This window comes from Lonchura striata, chromosome 1A (genome assembly GCF_050655825.1).
Source record: "Lonchura striata isolate lonStrDom1 chromosome 1A, ASM5065582v1, whole genome shotgun sequence".
NCBI classification, from domain to species: domain Eukaryota; kingdom Metazoa; phylum Chordata; class Aves; order Passeriformes; family Estrildidae; genus Lonchura; species Lonchura striata.
The window spans coordinates 29085889-29108876 of NC_140741.1; the positions used below are offsets into that span (position 1 = coordinate 29085889).

A 22988-nucleotide genomic window follows, 5' to 3' on the forward strand; every position below is an offset into this window, starting at 1 on the left:
CAAAAGGATAGTACCAGGAACAAGTGCCTCAAAATAGATTCTTAAAAATCCATTTGCTAGGGCATGGCATCAACCTTCAGATGAATCTCTGTGTCCTGAGATAAATGTGGCTATTTCGTTATAAACTGACAGAGCAGGAGCTTGTTGGAGCGACAGGATCAATGAACTAACTGTTGGGTTTGGCTTTTTTTTTTTTTTTTTTTTTTAAGATGAAGCTTGGCACCTTTGGTACAGAGTGTGATTCCTTGAATGGGACCAGTTTGGCAAGTCTGGATTAAATCAGAAATTAGGCCATGCAGTGTCTTGCCATTACAATGAGTTTACACACTTAAATTAAGCTTTCTTCTGTTGTGTTTTAAAAAGCAAAATGCTTTTCCTAGTATAATTTTAGGGGTATACAAGATTATCATGTTGTGGAAATTTTAAGGATTTTGCCATTATGTTTGAATACAATTTATGGTCTGTGTCAGCTGTCCAATTTTTCATGAAATCTTCTGCATGGATCTGTCTGTGGCTTTTCTCAGTAAGCTGTTGGTACTTTCTCTTTTGGTAGCCTGAGGTTGTAGAGAGATATGATAGCATCCTTATTATTTTGCTTTAGTTTGTCTGGGAATTAGAAAGTTGGTTGTGAATCTTGGTGGATTTTCCTGGCTTTGATTAGGAGAACGATGAATTGAAGAATATTTATTTATCAGCTAAACTTTTTTTTGTTTCAAATAATCTGCTAGGAACTGACTTCCTAATCTTTTTTTGGAGTGCAGGTTGTTAATTTCTGCTTTTTCTGGCTTGCTTTAAAAACTGCCAGGAGAGAGAGGCCATGATAGTCTGGGAAGAAGGTAAATGATCAACTACTGCAAACTGAACCATACATTTGTTACACTGTTAAGAAGCTAAGCACATTTTTCCTCCAGCAGCAGGAATGCACTTGAAAAATGGTTGGGAGCAGTTAGTGATAAGAATGTGTGTATTTAGATTTATTGCAAGCTTTCTAAAATACTCTTGATTTCTTGATCTTGCAGAGACTCCAACCGTCATGTTAAGGTAAAGCAGAAAAGTGCAGTGCTGAACATGCTAAAGAAGTTGGACAAAATAAGGTTCAGAGGTCACAAGAGAGATGAGTTCCTTGATTTAGCAGAGTCTCCAAATGCTTCAGACACTGAATGTGGAGATGAAATCCCAGTGAAGATACCTCGAACATCACTTCGAGACAATGAAGAGTTGAGAGACCCTGTAAGTACTCAATTTAGGTATTGTTACATTATGTTACTTAGTTTTCAGGCAGAAAAATAACAGAAATTACTAATTTTTTATACTTATATTATGGTTGTAACACTTGAAGATTGTGCGCTAGGAAGTAACTTTCCAGTAATAGGCCTCATTTTGTGGAAAGATCAATTAATTTCTCAATATTAGAGTTCCCTGTCCCTACTTCTAATGCTAGATATTGTGAGTTGACAGGTTTGTTAACTTTGGATGTGCTTTTGAATGCTGTCTGGTATTTATTTGTTTTGTTGAATTACTAATGAACATGTGAAAGTGGAAAAGCAATTTTTCAGTCCGAGGAACTCAGATCTGCTCAAATGAGACTGTCCAGGACTTTAGGTATAAGAGTTCTGGTTGCTTCATTAGTGTTAGAGGGTCATACCAGCTCCTTCTCCACTACAGTGTTATAACCAGTAGTGCTTCCATGCAATTAGAGATGGTTTAAACCTGTGAAGGAGGTGCTAAAACATTTTGGTGCTTGTAAGCAGAAGCACCAGACACTGCTTCAGGAAAAGTTAAATGTTAGTTTAAAAAGTAAAATAAAATCATTCTTGAAGTGTTAAAAAAGTGCTGTGGATCCATGAGCTTGGAGTGCTACAGTATTAGTTTAGACTTGTCTATATAATTGTATTGTGGAAGTGACTTGGATTTCAGAATTTATATCACCCTATGAAAACTTCCTGTGCAGTTTTTATCCCTCAAATGTAATCAGACTGTTTTCTGAAGGCTCATTTCTAGAAGTGTGGGGCTTGCTCACAGGAAGCTGTAAACAAAAAGATTTTAAACTATATATGCTTATGCATCTCCTTTGAGGTTGGCAATTTGTATCTAGTTCTGTAGCTAGTAGCTTTTCCAAATGTAAGTGAGCTTTCATAGTACTACATACAGTCCTGCTTAGAGAGAGCTTTCTTGCCAGAATGTTTTTCCTATGATCATGGAACAAACAGGTGGTAATGACAGAGCATGTTTTGGTCACAAAACGTCAGTCTGTTATATGTAAATCCTCAAGCTTCTCAGACAAGGAAGTCTGTTAAATGGTATTCCTTTGCTCTTACTCTACTGAAGACATTTGTCATTTGTTAAGATGTGTATTGTGCATACTGGGACTAATCTCTGATGCTGACCTTCCAATGTGGTATTTTGTGAGTTTTTTGATAGGTAAATACTGGCTTATTTTCATTAAACTTAAGGCTTTATGTTTCATGTTGGCATATATGCCTTTTGTATTTAATCAGAAGTATCTGGATGGCAGAGCTAGAGGCTACAGAAAGATCTGCCTTAAACTCCAGGTACTATTTTATGTATTTCTTCAGGATAATAGTAACTCCTGAGTTGTATGGAGGGTAGCCAAGGGCACAGCAAGGTAACCTTGTAGTTTTGAATAGTTATAAAGCCTTAACAGCTGCACATCTGCAGTGATAGTCTCTGTTTCCTCAAAATGTTGAGCTCTGTGTGCTGAGAAAGGAACTTGGAGAAACACTTTGCTTTCTGGCTGATTACATACTGCAGTAGGCTGTTGTGGTCTAAGTCCTTGGGATACAGTTGAGGGCAGTTCTTTAAAATTAGGAAGAAAGAAAGAGAGGAAAGCAAAAATGGCATCAAACTTGTTTTGCCCCACTCCTGATGTTTGGGAGTTCCAAACCCAGTGTGATGCTGGAACAGCCTAAGAGCAGTAGCTGTGTTACAGATATGAGCAAAATAAGCAAATTGGTATGAGGAAAAAGGTCTGACATATAAGGGATAAATTTTAGACGGGAATTTTGAGAGATTAGCAGTTGGCCCTCACAGGCATCTGTGCACTCAGCAATGCTGCCCATCTGTAAAATGAAGGGAGAAGAAATAATCCCCTGTGTTGCAAAAGTGCCAAGAGTAAAGAAAGTAATGCTTATATATTTAAATCAGTATTAAAGTAGTGGTGTCTGAGGTTGTGTGAACAGTGCAATTCTGAATTGTTTGTTTCTTATTGAGATTATATAGTTGAGTTGTGCCTGAATTGGTTTTAATTCAGTATCTAAAACTCATAACTTAAATTGCTTGTACAGGGTGTTTTTCTTTTATAGGCTCTGCAGGCAACTTAGTATTATATTACAACTGATCATGGGAAGACCAAGTCTTATTGGTTTCTTCCTGTTTAATACCTTTGGGAAACTGCTGAAAGCACACAAAAACCAATGCAAGTCTTCTGTGTAAATGGAAGTTAGGCTACATGTCTTTTCAGATAGATATGAGCTGTACTGTGCTTCCACTTCTGCTCCTTCATTGTTTCTATTGAAATCTGGGTGCAGAACTCATGGTCTTGAAAGAGAAAGGTTGGTGGCTTGGAACTGAACATAGGTATGTAAAATTAGGGTCCTAGTCCCCTTATCTGCATCTTCACTGGCAGCCCTTCCCTAGACAAAGACTTCATCTCTGCCCTTCTCTACTTCCCTCCCCCTGCCCCTGTCTGGTGTGTTAATCATTATGGAAGCATTAAGGAAAGATCTCTGTCTATTAGAGCAGCACAGTGCAGTCATATGAATGAAGGATCCTTCTGTGCTTCATGGATTTACAGTGCTCTTAAAAATGCACCTCTTCTTTAGCATGTAGCTGAACTTGACAAACGGGTGCAAAAGCTTGATGCAAATGGAGGCTGCAGAGTAAAAAGCCTTGTCATAAAAGCTGGTGGTTGCAGAGCCCTGACCATCTGCCAGGAAGAGCATCATCCTCTGTTGCACTTCCAGCAAATGAAGTGAATGTTCAGTCTCAGGCCACAGATTGCACAGTGGCACTTAGTCCCACTTCACATGCCTTACTGACGTTGCACATGTAAAATTCATACCCTGTGAAAATACAGAAAGGATGGCCAGATGAGGTCATTTCCTATTCTTTATCTTTAAACTGAGCATTACCTATGTAATTCAATAATAAACATCTTAACCTATATTTGAGTAAGGCACACAGCTAGCTCCTGGTTTGAGGACTCTGGAAGAGGAAGGATTTATATTTTCCATTGAATTCTCATTGGTTTCTAAGAGTTTTTGTTCAAAAGGTGTCTTTATTTTAACTAGTTTGGATTCAGCTTACAGGCTGGCTGCTTGCTTGTGTTGGTTTCCCCCTCTCATTTAAGTGCCCCAGCTACCAGATATGCCTTGAATAGGAGATACTTTCTTAGGTCCCTGTGGGTGTTTGGATGCTGTGATCAGATCATTGCCAAGACATCAGTATTGGTTAACTACTTTAACTCTCTGCTAAACATCTCTTTCAATTCCTGAATGGCTTCCTAGATTTCTTCCTTCATTCCCTCTTTACCATAGCTGGTTGTTTGTTTTTTTATTAAGGCAAGGGTATTAGACACTCCATGCAGCACTGCTCTTCCTGCATTGTTTAGTAAAATCACCACAATTGCAAAATAGGTAGAGGGAGGAACCTGGTCCATTCCAAATTAGCATGTGATTTGTTGTGACATTAGAAATTGAGGTAACATTGCTTGCTCAGTAATTAAACTCCCCTTTATTCAGTGCTACCCTTCCTGTTTGTACAGAAGGGGAGACAAGATCCAGTTCTACATGCAGGTATAAGAATGAACATGTTGCAGAGAGATCACATCCCCTTCACAGAGTAGAGAAAGAGCAAACTGTGTTTAAACCTGTAGAGGCTGGCACTAACCTGGCAGTGAGAATTACTAGTAAAGCTCTCTTGTATCTGGCATATTGTACTGAAAGCAGTCTAATCTACTTATGCAAGTTCCCTGCCAGTGTGCTAGGATTAAATCTGAGTTATTGTGGTACAGAAAACATTACTTTAATTGCTCTTGCAGTACAGCTTGGTTTTTCCTGACACATGTCAATTAAAACCTTAAATGCTGCTCTGTTGCTCATCTCATTTTCAGTGATTGGAAGATATAAAGTATGCTGCAAACATTACAGTTAAGAAGTTAAAAGTCTCTAAACCTGGCTAGCACTAGATTTTTAAAAATGTATAGAATATAGCTGTGGTTTAGGAGCATGCCAGTATGGGTATGCTTCCATGAATAGCTACTAAGGATTAACTATTCATGCAGATGCTTTCATTCTTAAGCAATGTTGTTGAGTTTTTCCTTTTCTTACAGCAGGTAATTGCAGCATTCATGGGGAGCCCTTTCATAATTTGAAGTAAGAAAATGCACATGAAGTGTCAGATGAAAGATTCAGGAGGCTAGAACTTCACGAGACAAGCTGTGTAGTTTGTTGTATTGCTGAAGACTTCCCCCCTCCTCTTTTTTCCTCAAATGAATGAAAGTTAAAAGTTTCTACTTTAAACTATCTCTTCCCTGTGTTGTGTCCCAGCCACTTTCTGGGCTCTGAGGAGTGACTTGAGGGATGATTTCGCCCCTGGCATTGGCACGTTGTGTCCTCACTGCTCCCCATCCTTCGTGTTTGAGAACTGCTCCTCTCCAAGTTAATGACAAACTTGGAAATTAGACCACAATTTTGTTAGATATTCTTAGAGAAAAATCACCCACATACCTATGCTGTTGTGGAAGGAAGTTAGAAGCATAGAGCTGGGCAGTTGTGTTTCTATGGGATTCTGAAGATGTGCTGCGCTGCAGGAGAGGACAGATCCACATGCACTTAGCTGGGAAGTGACTTGGACCCTTTCTGTGGCTGTGCAGCAGCAGTGGCAGCACAGAGAGCAAAATCCCAGGGCTTGCAGGATGAAGGGGTTTTGGAGAGGGAGGGCAGAGAAGTCTTGGGCTGGGAAGTGCTGTTATGAAAAGCCTGAACTGCAGATGGCTTAAAAAACACTTTTGTGGGGAGATGTGGGTTTTAGATCTGGAGCTAGATCTAACCCTGAGCAGCCCTGAGCTCTGCTAATAGGTTACAGGCAGTCTGATGTCATCAGAAATGTTCCTTTAACCCCTCTGTCTCTATGTTCACCTCAGGCATTTCTCTGTCTTCCTAGGCACTGCCAGGCCTTCTTGCTCGTGGTCTTGGCTAAGTAATAATGATTGCCAACATTTTAAGAGGGCTCCTGTGTCAAGTACTGTGAAAGCTAGTGAAGCAGAAGAAAGAGCAGAAATTCGTGGAAGCCTTCAAGGCTTTTACTGTGAGTCAGATACTAGAAAGGACATCTGTACAATGCAGTGTAGTTAATCCAGCCTGAGTCCCAGTGCTGTCCTACAGAGCAGCAGAGAGGAGAAACCTTTACCCAGATAAAACTGGGATTGATACAAGGATTTTGTTAATATGTGAATTGAGCCATGTATGCTAGCTTCAGACAGAGGGACTTTTTTAAATTCAGAGGCAGGCAGTTGACTTCAGCAAGTGTAGAGACCTTATTTCTTGTTTTCTGAGGTGTGTTGGTGTGGGGAAAACGCTTCAGTGACAGAGACATCTGCTTAAATGTTTCCCATATCACTGTCCTGGGCGTCGTCAGTTTTTCAGAGTTTCTAAATGGTAATCATAAAATGTTGTTGTGATACTAATTTTGGAAATTGGATGCAAACTTATGTCACTGTGTATCTTAATAAATGATTTTGCTATTACATGTTAATTACATTATCTTGCTCACAGTATTCTGGTGAGCAGTCTTATGTTTTAACTCACTGGATTTTCTTTCTCTTTTTTTCTCCTCTCTAAGTTAGAAGGTAATTTTAACCTTTTGTAGCTAGTTTAAAGATGTGCACCTTCTGATTTTTAACCCATCTGTGGATGTCAGGCTGCTTGGATCCAATGCTTTAGCAGATAAACATTTAGAAACTCTAAGAATGAGTCAAGTTAACTCCCCAGTGCTCTGCGCCTCTTGCTCTTTCCTTCTTTCTTAGAGGCATAGTTAAGGTATCCTGGACTTTAAATATTTACTTAACATCACTGAAAAAGCAAAAGCAGAGCTGGTTCTCTAGGCATATTTCTGAAATGTAGCACGTCTTTGGGTAAAATATCTTGAGTACCTTCAATAAAGATGAAAATTTGAATACGCTTAGGTATTTGCTAGCCCCTTTCTTTTTCTTGTCCTCCTTCACCTGGGGTGGGGACAGGCTGCTGTCTAAGCACGGGGCTGATGCCCAGAGTTCAGGTACATTCCTTTTGAGTACAGCACCTTGCTCTATGTCCTGTATATGAATTTATTTATTTATCAATAAAATATTTAAGCAGTGGCACTGTTCAGACAGCTCCCTGTGAAATCCTGCATGCTGGGAGCAGAGATTGTCCCCATGTGCTAGATGTGGGTATACAATACAGAAAGCCATGCATTAACACCTGGGCAGCAGTCTGTATTTCAGTAACACTTCCCTTGTGCTTGCCCATGGAGTGTGTTGTAAGGGTGCTGCTTTTCAGCTTCGGCCACACCATCCTCCTTGGGGCTCTCCAAATGTCTGGCAAGTGATAGCACTAAATCTTTCAGTGTAAATAAATACAACCCAGCTCTGTAGATAAGAGATCAACACAGAGGTTAATTTGCATCCTGTGCTCATCTGGAAAGCGTCTCTGATAATCTTCTGCGGTTGCTGGAGCAGTTGCAAATGGCATCTCCCACTGCACCTCCCTGGCTGAAGGCAGGAGTGATGGGATGTGTGGGGCATGGCGAGGAGGATGCTCTGCTGCAGCTCCCGTGTGAGGATTGCCCTGGGCTCTGTCCCTCTCTGCTGAGGTGTGATTGGTGCCAGCTCCAAAATGGGACGTAGTCCAAGGCTGCTGCTGAGCCAGCAGCTTCTGCTCCTCCTCCAGGCCAGCAGCGCTGCCAGAGTGCTGTGTGGGTGGGTGCTGCTCAGGGGACTGGAAATAGCATCTCTGCTTGGCACTGTACAGAGCAAGCCCAGGTGGGGAGGTGGTGCTAGGTAAATGCTGGGCAGTAACTGCCTACAGATCGCTAATATGCCTGTACAGACAAATTCTGAGGCTTCAACTCAGGATCTGTTCTTAAACTCGGGTTCAGGTCAAACAAGAAAACAGATGTTTAATAGCTATTTCCACACTGTTTTATCTTGAAAGTGCAAATCAATCCCAGCTGTGAAAGTACTTTGCTATCAGTAAGCTTTCTGCACATATTTCCTAAAACACAGAAAATGTCTTAATTTAATGTCTCCTGTAGATTACTTGAATTTATCTATGCATGTAATTTAAGCGGTCATGATTAAATGTATGCAAACTGATATTTGAAAGGAATACAGTTTTCAGGGTTCAAACAAGGAGTGGGGAATAGTCAGAATGGGTAAATAAATTCCTTTTTGTCTTGAGATCATTTTTGAGATGTAGGTTTCTGTAATCTATCACTTTGTTTTTGAGTATAAACTGCTAGAGCAGCTTATTGAGAGATTTTTTCATACCTGGTGGGGACTGTACACAAGCACTGAGCAACCATTACCCAGGAGATGCCCTCACCCACCCTCTTCCCTGCTGTCTGAAAATGCCCACTTTATCAGAGAAAGAAGGCATCACCTGCCTTCTGCTCCATGGACTTGGGATTTTTTTGTGTTTGCATCATGGAGGTGGTGGTTGTCAATGGTCTCACTAACTAATCAAATTGCTTTTTAATTCCTGCTTTCAGCAGGATTTTCAGTATTCTGCTGAGTTTATTCAAGGGGTGCTGGTCAATTTGTTGAGGCATACAGTCTTCTGATTTCCTGCTCTCCTAGCCTGCCAGGAACCTGCCAACATCCTTCTACAGTAACTGGGTTGTGAGGGGGTGGAGACCCCCTTCCTTGCTGAGAGACTGCGCTCTTGAAAAATACACATTCCATCGATGGATATTAAAATACACAATATGTGTTTCCCAGTAGATCAGTAATTATCTAGAAAAATATTACTTTTGCCAGCCTCACAATTTTATGTTTAAAGTGTGTAGCATTGACCATTCATTCTATAGGGAGAGGAGAGGGTAGTATAAATATGGCTTTTGAGTCAGCAGATGGGATTAAATGATGATACAGTAGAACTGGCGAGGGTGGTGGTGGGAAACACGTGATTTCTGTAGCTTCCCAAGGTTTGCAAAAGTGTTTTCAGTAAACTCACATTTGATTTGCTTTCATTCACTTATTTTGGTAATCTTGTGCTGAAAGAGGTGTGTAGAGTTGATGATACTTGCATGTTTCTTACATGCTTGTTTCTTTACTGCCCCAGAAATCAGTTGATGTATTTAAGTAACACACACACCAAAAAAAAAAAAAAAAAATCCTTCTGAACTTTCAGTATGTTCTGGCTTTCTTATAGGCTGGTCCAGGGACCATCATCATGGCTTCAGGAGTCCAGGATTTTAACAGAACAGAGTCTGACAGACTGAATGAGATCAAAGGTCACCTGGAAATAGCCTTACTGGAAAAACACTTTTTACGTAAGTACAAAATGCTCTGTGGAGAGGAATACTTTAGGACTTCTGAAATAATGTTTCTCTAGCTGTAGGAGTTGGCATCAGAATTCTGGTGTGTGCTGATGTGCAGCTAATACATGGGTTTATACTTCCCTAATTAGAACTTAAAAGCATTCCCAGGGTTTCTGGGTCACTTGGGTATTTTTTTCCTCATTGCATTCCTCGCAACATACTCAGTATGTGACAAAACCTGCGTAGTTGAAGTGGTGATGTTGACATCTGCGGGTTGTCTTAGAACGAACTAAGTCAGCCTTAACATCCCTGCAATAGGTGTTTTTCTTCGTAGTAGTAATTGCTAAGAAGAGATTTATGAAGGGCACACCAGTTCATTTTTGTGGCAGCTGTTTCAACAAATAATGCACCTTAAAACATGTCTCTTAACATTATGCGTATTGTTGGTAAGTGGTTTTAGAAGTTCAGAGAAGAGTGTCTGTAGATTTAAAGAGTACATTATATACATACATGTATGTGTGTATAATGACAAAAAGTTGTTATTCATGGCTAGAGGCAGCTGCAAGATTTTGGAGATTTTATCTTAGCAGGTCTGAACTGTTGATTTTTAAGACAGGATACTTAAAAACAGAAAACGGAAAACAAAGTAATTTAATAGAAGTAGAGCTCTCATTAATAAACCAATGGGAATTCTTGCTCAGTTGCTTCCCAGAATGGCCATTTTAATATTTTGGTTTTGAACTTCAGAGTGTGAGGGTTGTTTTTATCTGTTAAAAGCCTGTCAGATAATTTCTAAGGAGTAGAAATAACAAGACTATAGATTCTTTTCAATTTCAGGCTATAATCCAATGACAAGACTTAGGTTTTTATCTTCAGCATGTTCTCAAGGATTTGTCATTAATTTTTCTCTGACTGGTTTTTTACTGGCAATATTTCTTTGATATTTTTTCCCCCAATATAGATATGAGGGAGGCTTGATAAAGGAGACTAGGCAGGAATTTATAACAAGCTGCTGTCAACTTCCACCGATACCTGGAAGAGGTATCATGGTTGGAATGTCAGGCATAAACTGGAAGATCTGTTTGAGTTGCCTTGTTAGTTTCAGTGATTGACTTGATTTTTATTTAACTATTAGGTGCAGAGTTACCATGTACTCCTTCCATCCCCAAAGATGCATTGCTTAAGCTCCTGTTATGCAGCTGTGTTTTAGGCTACATTGGACACATGTGATTTCTCAGTGCAATCTAATGTGCAACAGAAACACTAGGACTTAGCAGAACTGATTTCCGATTTGAAATAAGATGTGCTTTTTGATGTAAAAACATGGTAGGGCTCCTAGGCACTTCCATGGCTGGCGAATTCATGCTCCTTCTTAGTATGTTCTTACAGTAACTAAGTGGGGTACGCAGGTTTGTGAATATTGGTAGTCTTCAGGTTCGTGCTGTAATTTGAAAACCTTCTGATCAACTGTAACTTGTAGGAATCATTTTTTTTACTTGTGGGAATCATTTTTCCTTTGTGCAGAGCTTCGTAGTGAGCTCCAACTTTATCCTCATTTGATAAGCAGGATAAAGTTTACCCCTTTGTGTAAATTTGAGCAGATGTTTGGGGGTTCAGGCCAGTAGGGTGGTTCAGCTGGGTGCCTTGAGTCAGCCGGGGGTGTCTCTGGCCCTCACCTCTTCACCAAAGCCTGATGTTTGCTGTAACTGAAATTACAGCATTATCCTGATAAATTGGTTGTAACTCTGTACATAAAAACGAGAGAAAGAATCATAAAGTGGTTGAGAAATAAGTGAGATAGTTTATCCCTTATTTGGCCACTTTGCATTCAAAATTTTGGGATGAAATAGGTCACCATGTTTGTCAGCTGGAGTGAAGTAGGAGTTCAGCTTTTGCATATGGCTCCTGAGTTCTTGCCTTTCTTTTTTCCTTCTCTTTTGAGTTAGTTTGGGATTTTTGATACTAGAAATGCTTCATTATTGTTTTCTTCCCAAAAGTGAACTAATGCTGTGCAGAAAAACAGTCTTGAAATGTGCAGTTTGTTCACTTCAGTTTGCCCTTGGAAGGAAGCCTGGTCATTATTTTTTTAAAATCCTATTGCTGCAGTAGGTGTTTTTTAGGAAGGCTGGTTGCTCTGCGGTATTTCCATACTATTTTTAACTATGGAGTCCCTTAAGGACTCCTTGCTATGATTATAGTTTTGCATAAACCATTTGCCATGTCCACATACTCCATTTCCTCCAGCTGGGCATGCAAAAATCAAAGCAATTGCTAGTTAGTGAGGGAAATATCTAAAGCTTCATGCATTTAGTTTTTAGTGTGCTGTAGTTCTACTTGTCATCAGCTTGATTCTGACTTTTTTTGGCCTCTTCTATACTTTTATTTTTATTGGTGTCATCAGACCAGGAGGTTTAAGGAGGAGAGATTTCCTCTCAGCTCTACATCATGTGTAATGTACACATACATTACACAACTGCAAGTCATTGTAAGTCTGTAATTTGAGGTGCCTGACTAAAGTTTTTCTCTAAACTTCATTCAACCATTGGTAGGCATCAGCAATGGGTGCAGTTTGGCTGAGTAGTACTTTCAGTGAAACACATCCCAAACCTAACTGTAGCCTTTATGAGCTGCAGGGGAAGTCCAGAACAAGTAGATATGCAGGCAAGTTGTTGTCTCTCTAAGGGGAAAATATCTTCATCTGAGATGCCAGATGAATGTCTTCTTTAGAAAAGAGGTAATCTAAACACCCAGAGATGTGAAGATGGAGAGGAATTGCTTAGCATGTGCAGAGCTGTAAATGCAAATCAAACATGTCTGGAAATGCAAGGGATTTAAACTGGGATTGACAGGAGGGGGAGGCATGCAGAGAATGGGATCTTGGATAATGTCTTTAGCAAGGGGGAGGGATCATCTGATTCTTCCAGTTAAAGGGGCTTAAAGTTGCTTTTCCTGTCTGTGTGGGAATAGTCTTAATCTTTTTGATCTAATGGCTCATTCTGAGCCTTATTATAGGAATGCTGAAAATGTGCCTGTTGGGTTTGTGGTATTGGTGTGGGTTCTTTCAGAATGAAATGAAGAGTGACTGAAGAGCTGAATGAAGAGTGCAAAGGGCTTAGTCTGCTGGAGTTTCCAGTGCATGTGGTTGGAAAAAGCTTTTTCCTGGATCTGGGGCAATCAGAAGAATATATTTTTAAAGGACTTCCTATTATTATAACCTAGTTTTTATACAAGTGAGCACTGCCTTGGTCTAGTTGAGGGCTCAGTTTGGGAAGACAGCTACCCAGTTAGATTAATATGCTATGATTAGTAGTGATTTTAATATTTCCATTTCAAAACCTGGTTGTATCTTAACAAAAAATAAAATTGTACTTGCTGCTGTTGCATTTGAAAGACAAAACAACCAACAAAACAATCTTTCTGCTTTTACACCTTTTTTGTTTGAGGTAAATGCCTTGCTTCTTGTTACTTCCTGTGCCTGCTTATAGAGGGCAGTTTTGGAGCTATCAGTGCTCTTGTCCTGGTGCCACAATGTGCTTTGTAAGCACACATGCATCCTGTGGTTTACATGAAGTGTTAGCTAATTCTGATTCAAGGGTGTTCAAGCCTTTTGCAATGTGGAATTCAGCACTCAGGAAAGAGGAGTTGGTAGCACCAGCTGAGAGTGAATAAACCCTGTGACTCTTAGAGAAGAGGGTTAGCCAGGAACTGGTAAATCAAAGCAACCTCACCTGAGGATGAGGAGTACTATAAGGAAATACAAACCTCTCCCACAAGGGTTTTTGCATTCCACACCATACAGCAGTCTGTGGCAGGAGTCTTTAAGGTCTTACCAAATCAGTGGTCTCAGTCATGATGTTTATACCACATGACAAAAGAAGTTGGGATTATTCTGCTTTCACATTGAAATTTCTGCTCTGGCACACTGCTCATCCTCATGCGTTTTTGAACCATTTATGTGACTAACTCCACAGTATTTTCTCTGGCTCCCACTTTCTGATATATATGACCTGATGATTCTTTTTAAGAACAACCTCTAAGAATACTGACCTCATGGAAGTAGAGCTCTAGAAAACCATACATGATTCTCAGGCAGAACTGGCGTGTTAGAAAGTGTTAAACCTCAGAGGCCAAGCGTGTGCTGACCAGCAAAACACCTACGCTGAAAAGTCCAGTTCTGTGCAAAAATGCTAAAAGCTCCTCAAACAGTCCCAGTCATTTATGCAACAAGTAGACAGTGAAGCTGTGCCAGAGTCCAATTACCAACTGTGTCAGAATACCTTTGGTTTAATTTCTCCTGATGTGAGGGTCACACAAGCTGTAGTAGCAGAGCTAGAGAAGAGCAGAACAGATTCACTGAATTGGTTTTGCTGTTTTCTTATTGATGTAGCAGCCTGTAATCTGAACCTTAGGTTCAGAAATCTTGAAGCAGAATCTAGAGCTGATTTGAGCTGATTTACATAGCAGGTGAAGACCCTGGCAGGAGAATAAGCAGTTGCTGTGATTATCTGAGAGACCCAAATACCAGCTGTGGGCCATAATAGCCATTCTTTGCCACATGGTCAACACTTGGTCAGGTGATCCTGATGCTGCAGAATGGGCTCTGAAATAAAGTGTGCCAATGCTGGTGAGTGCTGAGGGTGCTGTGGCACTGGAGCTTGCCTTGGGTTTCTCACTTCCTTTGCTCCTTCCTCTAAACTTCCTTTCTTACAGATTAAAATCTTGGACTCCCTAGCACTAAAAATATGTCCCTGGGAGATTTGCAGGTCTCTTTTGAGATTGTAGAGTTCCTCTGATGAGGACTGGTTTGCCTGTGGTGAGTTTTGGGAAATCTTGACTGCTTATCCTGGGTACTCAGAGAAGACACAGTGAAAATATGTGATCCAGGCTTTGCTATGGTGCTTTCTCTTTACTAGAACTGTTCTCATTTGCTTACTAACAAATTTTAAAGTTCTTCTTGGTCTGACTTCTGACTGGGAGACTTCTCAAAAACTGCAGAAAGTTTCTTAAGAGGTGTAGGAAAGGTTTTGGTTATACCTAAAGATACTTATATACCATGTATATTGAGTTCATTTCTAGCCTTCCTGGGCAAAAAAAAAAAAAAAAAAAAAAAAAAAATCCTTCAAAACTCTGACTTTATTTTCCTGGAAATGCTATTGGAAGGGGCAGTCATGAGCAGTGTAGATCATTTATTTGGGGGCCAAGAGGCCTCAATACAGACTAATAAGCATTCAGATCTCCATTTCTCATCTTCAGGGACTCTGCTCTGACTGGTGGAAGAGACAGATTGAGCTTTTGCTTGCTCTCAACTTGGCTTCCAAGAGCATGAGGTTCCTGAGACCAGGGGAGAGGGGAAGGATGTGACTCCATCCCAGTACTGCAGTAGGCTGGAGTCCTGGGCTGAGCCTTGGTCTGAGCCTGGTTTGTGCAATCTGCCCTTGTCCTTGTACAGAGCATGTACTTGATGATGTTGGTGATGGTGCTGTACGTGCAGATGCCCAAATGCTGCAGGAGCTTGTGTTGTCACATTGTCTTTTCATGAGACTGATGGACCACAAAAAATGCAGCACAGTGCTCAGAGGGATGTATTATTTGAGCTGCTCTGGAGCCTTGAACAGATACCACTTACATACTGTGTTATGTATGTGGGCTGTGCCTGTTTCTGCCTTTTATTTTTTGTGTGCCTAGCTTGGTTTAATTGCAGAGATGGTGTGAAAACCCAGGCAGGGCAAGGTCAGCATTGTTGTGCCTCTCCCTTTTGTATAACTGGGACAGAGATTTTGGGAGCCCTGTGTGGAACTTGCATTTTTCCCTGCTCAGCTTAGTAACACAAAAGCCTTGGAAGAGCTTGCTGCTATTCCTAAGCCAGACATTATTTCAACATTTATAGACTGTTTCACTTCTGCCAAAACCACAGAGTGAAAACCATTCCTGCAATAATGACATTTTTGCAGCTTTATTTATATTAGGTGGGTTTTGCAACACTTCTGGCATTTTTATTCTCTGAAATTTTTGAAAATTCATAGAAGAGCAGTATTTTTCATTACTTTTAAGCAGTCCTTTTAAGTGTATCTAGGAATTCAAAACTTTCCACTTGATATTTTGAGAAGGGGGTCTGTCTCAGTAAGCTATATTTTCAGGAAGTGTAATTTAAAGTCTTTTCCTAATGAAGGGGAAATGATCCAGGTCTGTGTCTATTACAACATGATAAAGCTCCACTGAAAGCACTAAATGTAAATGTAAAGTTACTAACTGGTAGTTAGTATAATGATTTTGTACAAACCTTAGCAATGGCATCTTAATTCTTTCTAACCTCAACCACTCGAAGTAAGACATAACAGGAATGGTGAGAGAGGAGGCTGGAACAGTTTGCACAGAGGAAGAAGACATTGTCAGATATAATGTGTTTTGTAAATCAGTCTTCCTCATCACATAAGAAAACACTTTATATGAAACTCTTGCTGTTCAGGCAAGGAGAATAGCACCAGTTAACTGATTGAGGGAGGATGATGGTTCAGACTCTGCCTTCCCTTTACTGTTTCTGGATCAGAGTTGGCTTATTTCTCATCAGCAGAGCCGGAGCCCTGTCAGCACGCTGCTCCCTGTCCTGTAGGCATATGCAATGAGGCTCAAAAACTGGTCCTCTAAAGCTCTCCTTAGTGTAAGTACTGGGGCAGGACCTCTGTCTTTGGAAGAGCAAAGGGAAGCACAGATGAATTAAGGAAACAAGACAAAGCAAAAAGTGTTTGTTTAACTGCCAAACTTGTGTTAAAGTTTTTAAAGGGAAATTGGCATGACTAGTTTTGAAAATGACAGGTCACTTCTTTGTTTTGGTGTGTGCAGACTTAGCTGGAGAAAGGTGATATTGAATATGTGTGGTTTATATTTATTCATTTCACTTCTCCACTCTACCAAAGTGCCTATATAAAACAGGGCAGAGAGGAGGAAAGGGTATGCACTCAGTAAAGATATTTAATCTTTAATGATTCTGTTTGCCTTTTGGCTTTTTATGACACCAGTATTCCTATTAGAATTTTTTTTTTTTCTGCATGAAAAAATTAATGTAAACAAACAAGAGGCCTGACCACAAGGGAAAGCCATTAAATTGACAAACCAAGATGTTCACAAATGCAAAAAAGCAAAGAGCAAAAAAGAGGAGTTCTTCCAGACCAGTTGTTGTTCAGTGCTGGAAGAGCTATGGAGAACAAGAATACTAGTATCGATTTTTACAAAGGACATTTTCAGGGTCTTCTGTTATAAAATCCTTAGAGTAATCCTCCTAAGCAGTGAGCTTTGGGATTCCCATGTGAAGTGTAGAAATCCAAGCATGAAAGACGACATGACCTACAAGAAGAAAGGACAGTTGATAAAGTGGAGATGCTGGAGTGATGGCTCTTAAATAAGCACTTTGCCAAGCATCTGGCATGTAAAGAAGTAGAATATCTCACAATGTCTGGGATCAAAAGGTAATGTTTTATCTGAAATCTTTTGGGTATATTTATGATAAGTTCTTTGGCAATCCCCATGGTTCTCAAGTCACTGAGGGAAAAAAAACATATGCCCTGGAGAAGGAGAATTGTGGATTAGAAGAACAGGTAACGAATAATGCACTTAATTAATAAGGTGTATCTAGTTATAGCTAGGAACTGTGAACATGTCTTCAGAGCAGTATGTAAATTGAAGAGTAATTGTAAGCAGGAAAAAAACAGAATTCCATTGGAGGTTCTTCCTCCATCACTGCTTGTTGGTCAGACAATATTCTTTGCCTTTGCTTTATCATAGGTTATGGAGCTGTTCCATGTCTTTCACAGTACTACCATTTGCTGCTGGTTTTAACAGTGAAGACTAAAAGCTCTTCAGTGTCCATGATGATACAAATATCTGATGTTTTTAGACTCCTGACATTTTGTTAGTAGTTTCATATAGTGAGTTTAATTGGGACAAAGTTAACACATTGGCTTTCTGTAGGATTTGGGAGTCTGGTAAAGGTGGAAGCTGCCTGCCCTGGAGACCACTCCCAGTGTCTAGCTCCATCAGCACAACTGGTGAGATCCAGAATGAAAGTGTGTGGGTGGGATTTAATGTGCTTAGTAACAATTAAATAATATACTTGAACTCCAGTGATGTTCAAAGGGTTGTAAGGAGATTTACCATGATTAGCATAGATGTAGAAGGGTTATTTTTGTCCTGTTAAGTACTGGTGTTTCCCCATGTAAATATGATGGGGTTGCGCACATGCTTTTTGCCATTTCTAGTTTGTAACTCAGATTAAATTCCTTAGATTTAACACTAAACTGAATTCAGGTAGCTAGAAACAGTGACTGTCTGTCTCTAGCTCTGCTCTGAAATAAATATTTGGTCACTTTGTCCCAGAGGGGGATTTTGCAACATACCTGTAGGTCTAGGAATAAATGGTATTATATAAAACAGCTATGAGGAGGCTCCCTAATCTACCTCCAATCCTAGGATTAAGGGAAACATCCGCTTTACTGCACAAGCAGTTTGGAATTAGAAATCCAGCATTCTGCCATGCCTTTCTAGCCTGCTGTATCATCCTTCTTTTCTAAACACTACTCATATTCTGTTCAGTCTCACCAGAACTAAATACTAAATACTTGGGTGTTTAAGTGCTTTTTAGCGGAACATTTCTTACAGGTGAGTGTTCTGAGGAGCAAACTGAATTTTTAAATTTGCTGTAGTGGCTGATGCTGTTAGATGATGCAACAAAACACTGAGTGCTGCTGTCTTTCAGCAGTTATGTGGTATCAGCCAAGCTTTTTGAAATGCTAAGTCTTTCAGTTTCAGTTATCAAGTCCTTAGAGTTCAGGTGCAAAGTTCCATTACACTTCATAGAGGATGAAGTGCTGTAGAAAAACTGAAATGGGTAAGTTGTTTTGGTAACCTGTGAGATACATCACTGATGATGGTCTTTACTATGGGATCAATTCTCCTAGGGTTTACAGTGCAATAAGAAATGTAATGATTACTGTCATTGAAACACCACTATTGCCTTGTCTTACAGACTGTTATAGCTCATTTTAAAAGAGCAATAGCATCCAGATATTGTCCTGCTTTTCTACACAAGTTTTTGCTTTGCTAGAGAGCTTCTAAAGCATTCTTTTGGAGTCACACTTGCTGTCACAACCTGAAGGGTTACCCAGTGTGTGACTGAGTTCACAGGCTTCTCTAAGACTCAAGGACATGGAGGTTTTTTACTCTTAAGTTCTCTACTTTATTACAGATTGTGACAAAAATCGTGGCCAGCAACTGTACCTATGATTTATAACTCAAATATATCTATATAAAAATACATATTGAATTGTCACAAATTCCTGGGAGCAATCAGTAGTATGGCAGCAACCAAGCAGGTGTATACTGCTACAGGCTACTACAAACTGTTCACTAAACTTTCCAGTAAAACCACATGGATTATTTATATGCACATATACAAATGTTTACATTAATGCCAGTATACAGCTTATTGGACAGATGTCAGAATGGGCCAAACCATCCCAGATGTGGGAGGAAAGTGTCCTGGATGAGGTTCCAAGATCTCTTAGAAAGTTTGTGTGAAGGGTTCATCCTTTTTAGGAACGGAAAAGTATGTGCAGCATGCAAAGTTCTTGGAGAGAGAAGTTTTGTTTTGCATAAAAATTAAGTCATATCAGGCAGAAATAAGGAAGTATAGGACATTACCACTTAGGCAGCCAATAGATGCTGTTAATTTCTATATTTCACCCAGAATAGCCAACAGATGTTGTTTTCTGTTCTCTCAGACCAATTATTATTTTTCTAGACTGTTTTCTTTTTCCTGCAGATAAAACACCCAATGGCAATTACCAAGTTTTATTTCCTCAGGATATTTTCCCTGTTTTCGGACTATTTTTCACCTTTTCAAATGATAAATAGCTGTTGTGGTTCCATGTTTTTGTGCTTATCAACGATATATCAGGGTGTCTCAGGTTTCTAGGTACCTGACTGCATTTTAGAGAGGCCAGCTGCACTTCTCAACAGTGCTTCTGGTTCCCAGGTCTAGTTTCCAGGCATACCAGCATTTTTCTCTGTCAGTATTTCATCAGACACTTTCTTCTTTTAGTAATTTCCCTCCTTTAACCAGGTCACCTTTATGGCTGCTTACTTCACCTGAATGTCCAGCTAAGACATGCACTGAGCCTCCAGCAATATTTTAATATTTCTTGCCCTGGAAGAGATAATGAGCTATGATGGATATGGCTGGGAAGGAAATTATGGAAACTGATTAATCTGGAAGCTTGACACTTTATGTTCTATCCTTTTGTGTGTGTGCAGAGTGGGGAGGATGTTTGAATTTTGCCTGACTGAAGATGAAATCCAAGGAGCCCTCCATTCTCAGCATCATGGAGGGTATTCATCTGTAAAACTCAGTAGATAAATACGATGGTGAAATGTTCTTACGGATTTTTCTCAGGGGTCTGTGACCTCTGCTCTTTGTTGCCAGCTTCAGTCATTCTGCAGGAAGGCTCTTCAGGGACAGAGAAATTTGCTTTAAAAGTATAGTTCAGCTTGGCCAAGTGGTAGATTATTTCAGGGGAGAGAGCAAGGATGAACTTCCCCCCTCTTCCCCTCTTTGTGGCTTCTGTTGCTTAGCAGACTTAGGAGTATTTAACTAACGGAACACGAAGGTTTTACAGTGCCAGACCACACTGCTGCCAAAGTAGCAACAAATACTGCTTTAAGGACTTGATGAGGTGGATTTGAATTGCAGTCATGTATGGGAAAGCTAGGAAGTGCTCTGAAAGGTGAAGCTATGACAGTCTTAAGGATTGGATGTTGTTTTTTTTTTTAGTTTGTTTTATAGTTCTGCCTCTTTCACTGTGCACCCTTTAACTCTGCCTCTTTCCATAAAGAATATTTGGCACTGCTTGTCCTATTTGGAGGACAAAAGGTAAAATTTCCGGAGGTTTTGTTTTGGTTTTAGTAGTACAAGATGTAGTGCAGTCAGAACAACTGGAATTAAGAAAGCTGGAAAATCTGACTTTCAAGGACATTGAGGTTAATTTATAATGTGTGTGGTTTTCTTATGTACACAAAATGCATAGTCACTTCCTCTTTAATAAAACAAAAAATGTGTAATGACGAATTTTTTCCCTTTAATGGTCTTGAGAAGATAATGTCTCTCAAGTTTTTGGAACTTTCTGTGATATCTTCATGATATTGCACAAGCTTCAGTGCATTTGAAGTGCAACAGATGTTTCCCCTCAGCTGTGTGCAGGCTCTTGTTCTGGAACAAGGCAAGCCCTTGAAGGTAGGGTAAACTAATTATAAATGTAGTTTTCTTTTTGGATTTAAAATTCCTTGTGAATACGTAATTAGGAACAGCTCCATGTAGAAGTCTGCCCTTATATCCATATCTTTCCATTTATTTACAGGAGAGACAATACCTTCTGCACCAGTGAGACTTCCCTATGCCACCCTTGGGGATTCTGTTTTAGCTGCTGGGGGATAACATGGTGGTTTCTGTGCTCCAGCTCTTCTTCCCAGGGTCACTAACTATCCCTCAGTGGGGAGATGGGGAACAGCACTCCTTTCTTTTTAGTGGAGTTCAGTGTGTAGCCTAACAGTGGGAGCCATAGTGTTGTCCCCTTGATTCCTGTATATTCTTCCCATCTCTCCTAATTCTGTGTTTGAAGTTCTTACCCTGCTGCAGGAGTACAGACAATGGGCAGCTGAAGTGGTGGGGCACATTGCACAGGGCTTCCTGCAGGGCACGGAGAGTGTGCCAGCTCCTCTGGGCATTTGCACTGCGGCTTCAGACCTTCTCAAGAAGCATAGTGGTTGGAGTCAGTGAGGCTCAGATACCAAAATTCTCTGATTATTAAAGATTTAGATGGCAATATGTGAGAAGAAACAAAAGAGATTGTGTAACAACCCTCTGGAGGGTATAACAATATTCCAGTCTTGTAAAACAATGTAAAAAGCCCGAACCTGCTGTGTTTGTGATGGTAGTGGGAATAGAAAGTAGTTTCTGTTCTGGTTTGTTGTAAACTTGAAATACACATCCTATTCTACTATTGATTGTTGTGATTGAGCTTAAAAACCATCCCATAGGGAAAAAATGTAGAGTAAATTTTGGTTTAGAAAAAAAAAAAGAGATTCCTAATCTTATTTTTGCCATGTCTCATATATGCCTCGCTAGGAAAAGTTGTCAGTAATAGTGACCCCATTTTAGCTCTAGAGTAAAATAAGATAATGAGCAAGGACACTTCCAGTGACAAAAAGCAAGGATAATTAGCCACAAAAAAGCCTTATGCATACTTGATACTGACTTTGTGTGAAAAACGTTGTGAGAGTGTGTATGTGTTTGTATAAGTAAATATGTGAGTATATTTATATATATATATATATATAATTATTACATGGAAGTTAGTAGGGCACACAATAACCTTGGAAATGTGTAAAAATTTTAACGTAGTTTCTTGTTTCACAACCCTTTGTTAAAATTATAAGGTGCTGATGCTCGTAGAAGGTCCATCTGACTTAGTGCCAGGAATAGATGGCCACAGGTTTATATGGCATCATATAACTTCTTTTGAATTTATGGTTTCATATTTTCACCCACATGGGAAAAAAAAACAGATACTTTTTTGTTATGACCACTGGATTTAGCAATAGACAGCCTTTCCTGTTGATTATTTCTTTGGGGAATGAAGAGTATGTCGTGTTTAAGTAAAGATAGCTTGTACCAAGGGCTTGTTTTGCATCTTGAAAAGAAAACTTTGGAGTTGTTTTCCTCCTTGCTTAACAATTGTAATGAAACAGTTTGTACTTGATACAGCTGTGTGCTTTTTATGAAGTCTGTCTAGCCCTTAAATACATGTTTTTTTCTGGTGAACATATTTGGTATAGCACAGCTAAAAAAATCCCCCACACCAAATCTGTCATAATTAGATTTTAAATTTCTTATAGAAATACTTCAGGGTAACTAAATCTTTATATTCTTCTTCTTCTTCTTCTTCTTTAATTAACAGAGGAGGAGCTCAGGAAGCTGAGAGAAGAAACAAACGCTGAAACACTAAGGCAGGAGCTAGAAAAGGAACGGCAGAGGAGATTAGAACTAGAACAAAGAGTCAATGAAGTACTTAAAGCAAGGTAAGAGAAACATCTTCACTGTGGAGCTGAAAGCCACTTGAGATCTCTGATTGTCTCTGGGAAGTGCTGGTAAAAGCATATATTTCCAGTCTAGGTGCTCTTAAAATAAATTACTGGTCACAGAGAGGGCAGCTGTCTATGCTGTGCTGTAAAAATACATAATTAACATCCATGTACATATGAGTTACCTGGCCATACATGCTGCTGTAGCTATAGAAGTGCCGTGACACTTTCTAGTTGAGATATTTTTCATTTCACTTCTGATGCTCTCCCTCTGGGATCTTGCCTTCCTGGAGTTAGTGAATGTCAGAGCTTTGCCAAGC

At 39.8% G+C, this 22988-nt stretch overlaps 1 protein-coding gene across 2 annotated transcripts in view; it reads left to right on the forward strand.

Moving 5' to 3' along the window:
• Nucleotides 1-22988, forward strand: part of GRAMD4 (GRAM domain containing 4) — a 75525-nt gene that overhangs the window by 22700 nt on the left and 29837 nt on the right. For both annotated transcript variants that reach the window (XM_085570412.1, XM_021524821.4), the window contains exons 2-4: nt 1020-1230; nt 9432-9552; nt 22545-22665. In XM_085570412.1, coding sequence (XP_085426538.1) covers nt 1020-1230; nt 9432-9552; nt 22545-22665 — 453 coding nt within the window. The remainder of the gene's footprint in view (nt 1-1019; nt 1231-9431; nt 9553-22544; nt 22666-22988) is intronic.